This window comes from Nannospalax galili, unplaced genomic scaffold (assembly GCF_000622305.1).
Source record: "Nannospalax galili isolate Female #2095 unplaced genomic scaffold, S.galili_v1.0 scaffold995, whole genome shotgun sequence".
NCBI lineage: Eukaryota > Metazoa > Chordata > Mammalia > Rodentia > Spalacidae > Nannospalax > Nannospalax galili.
Genome location: NW_008337291.1, coordinates 646094 through 656720, shown reverse-complemented (window position 1 = coordinate 656720; position 10627 = coordinate 646094). Strand labels below are relative to the sequence as shown.

Below are 10627 nucleotides of genomic sequence, written 5' to 3'. Positions count from 1 at the left end.
TGCCTCTGCCTCCCGAGTGCTGGGATTAAAGGCGTGCACCACCATGTCCGGAATATTCAAGCATTTTTAAAAGATTTTTTAAATTGTGTATGTGGAGGGGTTGGGGAATGTGCACATGAAAGCAGTGCCTGAAGAGACCAGAAGAGGGTGTCAGATCCTCTGGAACTAGAGTTACAGGCCATTGTGAGCTGGGAACTGAACTCCCATCATCTGAAGAGCAGTATATGCTCTTAACTGCTGAGTTACCTCTCCAGCCCCCCATTTAAGCAATGATTCCTTCAACTCATACACACATTTGCTAAAGCAATTCTCAATTATAAGTATGTGTAAAAGTCATATTCCAACCATCTCAAGAGGCTTTCTCAAAGCCTCTTCTAATTTAAGGCTCCCAATTCAAAAGGCTTTCCAATTCAAAGAAACATTCCTGGCAGGTAGCTTATAGGAACAATTGGATAGATGTTTGTTGTTAACTGGATTTTTTTTAAAGAGTGAATCTACTTAGGGATGAAAGTCTGGTCTTAGAACATGTTCAAGACTAATAAACATAAAATTACTACCAAGGTAGAAATGCTCAAAAGGCTACCAGAAGTCACCAATAAAAGGTGTGCCAATAGATAATGGGTAAGAAAATTCACAAAAGAGATACATAACTTCCTATTGAAAGGAGTTGGGAACAATACTAGCAATAATTAAACATCTCTAAACCATGAGTTTGATGTTCTGTGGTGGCAGCAAAAATCTATACAGGGACTGAGGAGATAAGATGGTTTGGTGATTAAAATGCTTGCCAAGAAAGCCTGAGGGCTTGAATTGAATCCCCAGAACCCATGTAAAAGCTGGACATGAGCATCTGTAATCCCAGGATTACAGGGAGCCAGGAAGTGGAGGAAAGAATCCCCAGAAGCTCAAGGGCCAGCTAGTCTGGAATACACATTAGAAAAACAGAGACCTTGCCTCAAACAAGGTAGAAAGTGAAGACTGATACCTGAGGTTGTCTTCAAGCCTCCAACACACATCTTCACTCACACACACATGAACATGTACACATGCACAAGCATGTAAATGAACACACATATACAAAAACAATTTAGGAAGGAAATAGGGAAGTGCTTTAATCGGGAAGGATGAATTACAGAAGACTGGTTTTCATTTCTGCTTTAGACTCATTTGCTTTCTCCATATTAAAATGGGACAGATCATTTCTTAAAACATTTATATCTGAGAATGCCATCATGCTGGGAAGGGGAGAATTCCTAATTAGAAAATTAATGCCTGGATTTCATCTGCATGTTAACGTAGCTGACGAGTGTAGTATAAGCATGGGACTTTAAAATTATGTTGTATTTTGGAATTGTAAACAGCTTTAGAGAGAGGAGGTAGAGATGAACCCCTAGTGAATACCAATCAGACAGTTCAAAACAAGATCAGCTGTTGGCACAGATGTGAGGAGACATAACTTTGTCTTTAGGGTTTCTACAGCAGGTGTATTTGCTTGGTTTCATATACAAATGAATATAGAAATCTAGAAATAGATTTGTTAGTCTCTCACGGACCTCTAAACTTTGTGTGTGTGGGGGGGGTCCTGCTCTATCACTCTCTGACTTATTCCTTTGGGAGAGGGTCTCTCACTGAACCTGGAGTTAATATGGCAGCTAGCAAGGCCCCAGCCATCCTCCTGTCTCTGACCTTCCCAGTGCTGGGGTTACAGACACATGTGTGATCATGCCCAAGTTTTGAGGTGGGTGGTGGTTATTCAAACCCAGTTCCTCATGCTTGTACAGCAAACACTCACTCATTGAGCCATCCTCCTAGCCTTCAAATTCATATTTTTAAATGACCACTCTCTCTATTGTATACTACTGAATAAAGTGTATGCATGTAATCAAGGAGAGCAGTTAAAAAATAATAGCTGGGGCCCAGTTTAATTCTATCCTAATTCAATAAATGTGCTCAGAGCTGAAAACAGTTTTTGCCCCAGTTTTAGCTGTGTGAAAGCAATGGAGACAAAACCCAAACTGTGTCATATTTTGAATGATAACAATAATAGGACCTATTTCATGGGAAGGTGATGAAAATTAAATGATTTTAAAAACAAAGGACTTAGGGGGTAGAGAGATGGCTCAGTGGTTAAGAGCACTGGCTGCTCTTAAAGACCTGGGTTTGAATCCCAGAATCCATATGGCAGCTAACAACTGCCCACAGCACCAGTTCCAGGGTATCCGATGCCCTCTTCTGTCCTCCGTGGGCATTGCATGAGTACACTTACATACTTGCAAGCATAGCACTCATATACATAAAATATAGGGCTTTTTTAAAAAATTTAAGTAATGGGCTTAGTACAGTGCCCTGCACATAGTAATTAATGTTACATACTGCTATTATCATTAAGGATCGCTGACCCTGGCTAAGGTATGAGAAGGTAAGAGTCTGAGTTAAAAGAAGAATTAGAGCAGTACAGAGAAGGTGATGGAAACAAGAACTGTCCGAGGATAAAATCCAAAGGACATAGTGCTCAAGAGAGTACAGATGAGGAAACAGGAAGAGTTCAATGTGACTCTCAGGTTTCTGGCTCAAGAAAGTGAATAAAAAGTGGTCCCATCCACCAAAAGGAAAAGTAAGTTTGGATTCATGCACTGTCAAATAATTATACATCAGACTTCAGGAGTTGTAAAATTATTCAATTAATGTTTTTATAGTTTGGACATTAAGTGTCCCCCTCAAAAAAAGCTCCGGTGTTGAAGGTTTAGTCCAAGCTGGTGGCACTGAGATAGGGATTCAATTTTCAGTTGTGAGGGTTCTAGCTTCTTCAATGGATCCATCTACAGATGAGTTTTTATTGGATGAGATATTAGGAGGTGGGGCCTGGTTAAAGGAAGTAGGTGTGTGGGGGGGGAGGGTTTATCTTGTCCCTGGCTTCCTGACTCTACCTCCTCTGCCCCTTCCCCTCCCCCTCTCCCTCTCCCTCTGCTGGCCACCTTGAAGCGAGAAGCTCTGCTCTCACTCAGCATAAAAGCAATGGAGTCAGTCATCCAGGGACTGAAACATCTAAACTCTATATAAATCTCTTCCCCTTTTAGACAGTTTTCTTCAGCTATTTAGTCACAGCAATGAAAAGTGACTAACAAAGTCAAAAAATTTCCAATTAATAATGGCAAAAATGTCATACAAATCCAATCAGAGTACCTACTTAATATTGTAAAGTAGATGCAAACACTACTATGGTGGTGACAATCAAAGTATTTTTTAAGTTTAAACTTATTTTGAACAGAAACCTAACAATATAATAACTGTAGCCTTATAAGGTAACGTGTATTGCTTTGATGTATGTGTAAATGGTAGAGTATTCAAGTCAAACATCTGTTCTTGATGGTGAAACATTAAAATCATTTCACTGGGACTGAAGAGATGGCTCAGCAGTTAAGAGCACTCACTGCTATTGCAGAGAACCTAGGTTTTGTTCCCAGCATGCACATTATGGCCAACAACCATCTGTAAGTCCAGTTCCAGGGGATCCAAAGCCCTCTTCTGGCCTCCTCGGGAACTGCACGACACAGGTGCACTTACATATATGTAGGCAAAACACTCATAAACATAAAATTAAAACACTTAAATCATTTCTTCCATCTTTTTGAAATATGCAGTACATTAGTATTCTGTATAGTCATCCCACTATGTAATAGCACACCAGATCTTCTGGGGCTTTTGTTTGTTTGGTTGGTTTTTCAGAGCCAGGACATCATGCTGTAGTCCAGGCTGGCTAGAACTCACTATATAATCCAGGCTGACCTTGAACTCATGATCCTCCTGCCTCAGCCTCTCAAGGCAGGTATCACAGGCATGCACCAATCCACTTGGTATACATCAGAGCTTCTTACTCTTATCCCATTAATTGACTTCTTTTTCTCTCTCCTAATCTTATTGTCTCTGGTAACCAACATTCTACTGTGAACTTCTGTGAGCTCAACTATTTTATATACAACCTATTAGTGAAACTGTATGGTACTTACTATTCTGTCATTGGCTTGTTTCAGTTAACATAATGATTTCCTGTTCCATCCATATACAGCAGTCCTTGTGGTTTATATAATCTTAGGGAGGAAAGAACCCTGTGAATCTGCTAAATTTCAGGGACTTTCTAAGACTTGTGAGTTGTTTATTTATGGAGTCTTAAGTCTCCCTTTTGAATTTTCTGAGTCTCAACCAACTTCTCAAATTAGTACTCAAGAGACTATCCTCCAGTATGGGCACATTGGCTACCTTTGTTCAAAAATCAATGACTGTCGATGTATGAGTTTACTTCTAGACTTTGGAGTCTTCTATTTGCCTGTATACTTACAAGGCCAGTATCATGCAATTTTGGTGACTGTAGCTTTGTAGTAGGATTTTAAAAATCAGACAGTGTGATCACTCCTGCTTTATTTTGGTTCAAGACTACTATGACTATTCAAGATCTCTTATGACACCATACAAATTATGATTTGCTTTTCTATATCCATAAAAAATGTCATTGGCATTCTGATAGAGGTTATGTTGAATCCATTGATTGCTTTGGGTAGTGTGGCCATTTTAACAATATTAATTCTTCTATCTCTTCTATCTATTAACTCAGGATATCTTTCCATTTATTTGTGTCTTTGATTTCTTTCATCAATATAGTTTTCACTGTAGAGCTCCTTTACCTCCTTGATTAATTTATTCCTAGGTATTTTAGTATTTTTTTCTAACTATTGTAAGTGGGATTCCTTTCCTGATTTCTTTTTCATGTAGAAATGGTGCTGAGTCCTTCACACTGCTTTTGTATCCTGAAACTTCACTGAATTCTTTAATCCTGAAGAGCTATAGATGCAATCTGTAGAGCTTACTATACATGTAATTCTATCATCTTCAAACAGGGAGCATTCTACTTCCTCTTTTCCAAAATGAATTTCCCTTTATTTTTTCTCTTGCCTAACTGCCATGGATAGAACTTCTGGTACTATGTTGATTATAAGTGGTGGAAGTGCACATCTCTGTTTTGTTTCAGATCTTAAAGAAAAAAAAAACTTTCTATTTTCAATGCAATGAAGCCTTTTTTGTGTTAAGGTATCTTTCATTTGGAGTATATAACATGGATAGCAGGGGATATGGCTCAGTGGGTAAGTACACTTACTATGCAACATGAGGGCCTGAGTTCAAATCCCAATAACCCATGTAAAAAAGCTGGTCATGGCTTTACCCCAGCACTGTATGGAACAAAGACATGAAGATCCCCAGGGCTTGCTGTCCACCAGCCTAGCTCTAGGCTTAGTGACATTCCATCTCAAAGGAATAAAGTAGAGCAGGACACCAGGCATCCTCTGGCTTCCACATGTGTGCACAGGCATACACATCCCCCCACCTGCCCATATATATGCAAACCACACACACACATACACACAATAAATAAATGGGCAGACCTTTAGAACATTATGTTAATGAAGCAGGCTCTGAAAGAGAAATGCTGTATGATCAAACACGATCCTTGCAGAATCTGCAAAAGTCAGCTTTGTAGAAGTAGAGGACAGAACCACAGCTAGCAAAGGCCGGCAGAGGTGAGCAGAAGAGGCTGGTCAACAAGTACAAAGTTACAGTTAAAAAGTTTGAGCAGGGGTGTGGTGGTACATTACTTTAATCCCAGCACTCAGGAGGCAGAGGCAGGAGAATCTCTGTGAGATAGAAGTCAGTCTGGTCTGCATAGCAAGTTCCAGGCCAGCTGGGGCTACAGAGAGATTCTGTCCCAAAAAGATAAAATAAAAACCACTGTACCAATATTAAAATTCCAGGCCTGGTGGCACATACCTATAATCCAAGCATTCCAAAGGCAAAGGCAGGAAGATCTCTGTGAGTTCAAGGCCAGCCCTGGTCTACACAGCAGGGTTACCTGATGAGACCCTGTCTCAAAAAAAAAACAAGACCATCAAGACGAGTAAGCAGGTAAAGGTACTTGCTGCCAAGTACCTGAATTTGATCACTGGAACCCACACAGTGGAAGGTGATAACAGACTCCCACAATTTGTCCTCTGCCATCCATATACCACTCCCCCCTCCACATATACAATAAGTAAATGTAATTTTAAAAGAAGAAAAAGAAATGTGTTTTTAGGAAATAAACACTAATTTATTTAGAGTAAAAGCTCATGATGTCTCTGACTATGATTTTAGATATATATATATATATATATATATATACACACACACACACACACAGAGATGTGTGTATATAAGCAAGATGGCAAAATGTAAACCATTATTTAATTTGAATGAAGATTATATAGCAGATCCTTGAATTTCTTGCAACATTTCTATTGCTTTGAAATTCTGTAAAATTAAAAATTATATACCACATTTATGAATTCATAAAAATTGGAGTTTAACAGGGCTAGAGAGATGGCTCAATGGTTAAGAGCACTTGCTGCTCTTCTAGAGGACCTGAATGTGGTTTCTAGCACCCACATCAAGCAGCTCACAACTACCTGCAACTCCAGCTCTATGGGATTCAATGCCTTCTTCTGGTCTTTGCCAGTACCCCTACACACACCACATATACTCACACAGACACACACACATAAATAAAAATAAAAATAATTCTAAAAAAAAAATTTTGAGTTCATGCTCAATAGAGCATTCAAACCAGAGGAATCAATCCATTAAAGTCAGCAAACTATAAAAAGTCCAATGTAACTAGAATAAACCATGACTCATTTAGAGCTCTAGCCGAAAATAAGATGTCACATTCCTGGCTACAGAGATGGCTCAGGGGTTAAGAACACTGGCTGCTCTTGTAAGGGATACAGTTTTGGTTCCCAACACCCACATGGCATCTCACAACCACCTGTAACTCCAGTTCCAGGAGATCCGATACTCTAATCTGTCCTCTGTAGTCACCAAGCACACACATGGTGTACATACATACATGTAGCAGACATTCACACATATCAAATAAAAATACATAAATCTTAAAAAAAATGCCATACCTGTTTGGGGAAAACTTGAAGGAAATTTACAAATGAGTTATTTACAAAGGGATGAGGGGTTACCCTACCACTCAAGCCAAAACTTTTCTTTCCAGCTCTGTTTTCAAACATTGCAGGATCAATTTTGGTGTGTCACTATAAGGAAGGCAGAACCCTTAATTTTCTCTGAATGTATTGGTATATTTTTACCAAATACATGCCTATTTCTTATAGTTCAGTATTCTGCATTTGTTATTAAGAAAAGAAAATGGACTGAGGGTGGTGGTACATGCCTTTAATACCAACTCTCAGGAGGCTGAGCCAGGCAGAACTCTGTGATTTTGAAGCCAGCTTCGTCTACATAGTAAGCTTGAGGCTAGCCATGGTTACATAGTGAAAACGAACAAAACCCATGGAAAACAAAAAAAGGCCTGGGAAGATAGCTCAGTTGGTAAAGTGCTTGCCATATAAGCCCAAGGACCTGAATCCAGGCCCCAGAACACACAAAAAAAGGCAGGTGTGGGGGCTAGGGAGATGGCTCAGTAGTTAAGAGCTCTGGCTGCTCTTGCAGAGGACCCAGGTTCGAATCCCAATACCTACATGGCAGCTAACAATCATCCATAACTCCAGTTCTAGGGGATCCAATGCCCTCCTCTGACTTCTATGGGCATTGCATGACATGAAGGCACTTACATACATGCAGGCATAACACTCATACACATAAAGTAAAAATAAATAAATCAAAAAATTTTAAGCCAGGTATGGTGGTGCATACCTGTAATCCAAGTGAAAGGGAGGTGTAGACAGATAGAGCCCTGGGTCTCGCTGGTCAGCCAGCTTAGGCTATTCAGAAAATTCAGTCTCAATGAGAGAGCCTGGCTCAAACAATAAAGTGGACAGTACCTGAAGAATGACACCAAAGGTTGTAGAGCCAAAACAAAACAGTATCAATAGAAAAAAGCAGAAGCAAGGCCAGAAGTTGATTTGCAATTTTATAAGACCTAGTAGTGACACCTGCTGGGGAAAAATATAGCAAAATAAAACTGAACCTTTAAATCTTCAAATTTTTAAACCAATTCTGTTTCTAGTCAAGAAGAAATTTGTTGTTCTACTAGTCTAGTATATATAATGAGTAAATAAAGTGTATAGGAGGCTCTTTGGAGTTCTACACATCTTAAAAATGTTTTTTCCTCCTTTTAGGATAAAGTCATTCTGGGATCTGATTACCCATTTCCACTAGGTGAACAGGAACCTGGGAAATTGATCGAGTCCATGGGAGAATTTGATGAAGAAACAAAGGTACATGCCTTGAACTTCATAGAGTTCTCCCTGAGTGTTCCTGTTCTCACACCTAGCCACATGACAACAAAGAACAGAGGGGCTGCTGTACTTCACATCCTACAATGACTATCTTCTGAAAGAGCTAGACTGAAAAAAAAAATTAAAAATTTTAAATGAGACTTCTATAACTAAATTTATAAATCCAAGCTAGAAAACCATAAAGATATGCATCATAATAAGTCAAGCTTGGCCAGCCCCAGGCCTAGGAGAGAACATATCTCAAAAACACAAAGTGGACAGCATCTGAGGAATAACACCTGAGATTGTCCTCTGTCTTCACGGGCACCCACAAGTGAATCTGCATATACACAAACACATATGTGCATGAAGACACACACACACACACACACACACACACACACAAAGAACTACTAGGAGAGCACATTAAAGATTTCCAAAGAGAGGCACTTCCCTAGAGGGTGTCCCTATTATAAATTCCTTCCTCAGAGTGTGGTGCTCATGCCTTTAATCCCAGCACTCAGGAGGCAGAAGCAAGCAGAATCTCTATGAGTCTGAGGGCAGGCTGCTCTAGGCCAATCAGGACTACATAATGAGACCGTCTGGGGCGGGAGGGGGGACCCACTGAAACAAAAAACAACCGAAGGGCTGGAGGGATGGCTTAATGGTTAAGAAGACTGGTTCAGTTCTCAGCATTCGCAAACTGGCTAACAACTATCCCTAACCCCAGTTCCAAGGGATCCAACACCCTCTTTTGACCTGCACAGGCACTGCATGCATGTGGTGCACTTACATGCAGGCAAAACACTCATACACATAAAAATAATAAAAATTTTAACTAGAACAAACAAGCAGGGGCTGAAGAGTTGGCTCAGCAGTTAAGAGCACTGACTGCTTGGGTTCAGTTGACCCGGGTTCAATTCCCAGCAGTCACATGGCAGCTAACAACCATCCTAACTCCAGTCAGGGGATCTGATGCCCTCTTCTGACCTCCAAGGGCACTGAATGAGATGGGTGCACTTACATAAACACAGGGAATACACTCATACACATAAAATAAAAATAAAATTAATAAAAAATTTTAAAAAGCAAACAAAAAGTTCCTTCCTGTCCTGTAATCAAGTTTCAGATTTAGGTTTCATGTGGGGGTAAGGGAACATGGACGAAATTAGGTTTGCTAAGAGATTCACTAATATTTTTTTCTCACATTGAGGAACTTTTTTTTTTTTTTTTTTGATCTTTTTTAGACAGGGTCTCCCTGTAGCCCCAGCTGTCCTGGAACTCACTATGTAGACCAGGCTGGCCTTGAACTCACAGAGATCCACCTGTCTCTGCCTCCGAGTGCTGGGATTAAAGGCGTGCGCCACCACGCCCAGCTGAGGAACTTTTTTTAAAAAATTGATGAAGTGGGGGTTGGACAGATGGCTCAGTGGTTAAGAGCACTGGCTGCTCTTGCAAAGGACCGGGTTTGAATCCCAGCACCCACATGGCAGCTAACTACCATCTATAACTCCAGTTCCAGGGGATCCAACACTGTCTTCTGACCTTTGCTGGCACTGCATGACCCCGGTGCCCTTACAATGCAGACATAACACTCATATACATAAAAATATTTTTTTTTAAAAACTGATGAAGGGCCAGTGAGATGGCTCAGCAGATAAAAGCATGTGCTGCCAAGTCTGGCAACCTGAGTTTGAATACTGGAACCAAATGGTGGAAGGAGAGAACTGACTTCCAAAAGTTGTCCTCTATCCTACACACACACACACACACACACACACACACACACACACACACACACAAAATGATAAATAAATAAATGTAAAGAATCAATGAAGATATGCTATAAAGTACTTTATTAACAAGTCAAACTTTAAAATAAAACCTTTCTCTCTCTCTTTCAGGATAAACTCACAGCTGGTAATGCCCTGGCATTTTTGGGTCTTGAGAAAAAACTATTTGAATGACTGAATTCACTACAAAAACAAACTTTCAAGAAGATATTTCACTTCTGTCTTTGTGCATTACACAAAATCCTATATTAAATTACTAAATCCTATATTAAATTACTAAAATCCTGTATTAAATTTTGTTACCCAAGCTAGGCACGGTGGTGCACATCTTTAATCCCAGCACTCAGGAGGCAGAAGCAAGTAGACTCTGAGATTGAGACCAGTCTGGTCAAGTTCCAGGGCATCTGGGAGTTTAGGCAGACCCTGTCTCAATCAATCAATCAATCATGTTATCCAAAAAGTAGAATATCCCCCTTGGGATGCAAAAGGCATTTAGTCCGCCTCTGAGAATTACTATACTCTTTAATAATTCCATCAATGTTCAAAAGCCCAAGTTCAAAGTTT

The 10627-nt window shown here is 40.0% G+C and overlaps 1 protein-coding gene across 2 annotated transcripts in view; it reads left to right on the top strand.

The window, feature by feature from the left end:
- The window catches only part of Acmsd (aminocarboxymuconate semialdehyde decarboxylase), a 57797-nt gene extending 47423 nt beyond the window's left edge, over positions 1–10374 (top strand). For both annotated transcript variants that reach the window (XM_029563237.1, XM_008832457.2), the window contains 2 exons: positions 8172–8270; positions 10175–10374. In XM_029563237.1, the coding sequence (XP_029419097.1) occupies positions 8172–8270; positions 10175–10237 (162 nt within the window). In that variant the 3' untranslated portion in view covers positions 10238–10374. The remainder of the gene's footprint in view (positions 1–8171; positions 8271–10174) is intronic.
- Positions 10375–10627: the final 253 nt, after the last annotated feature.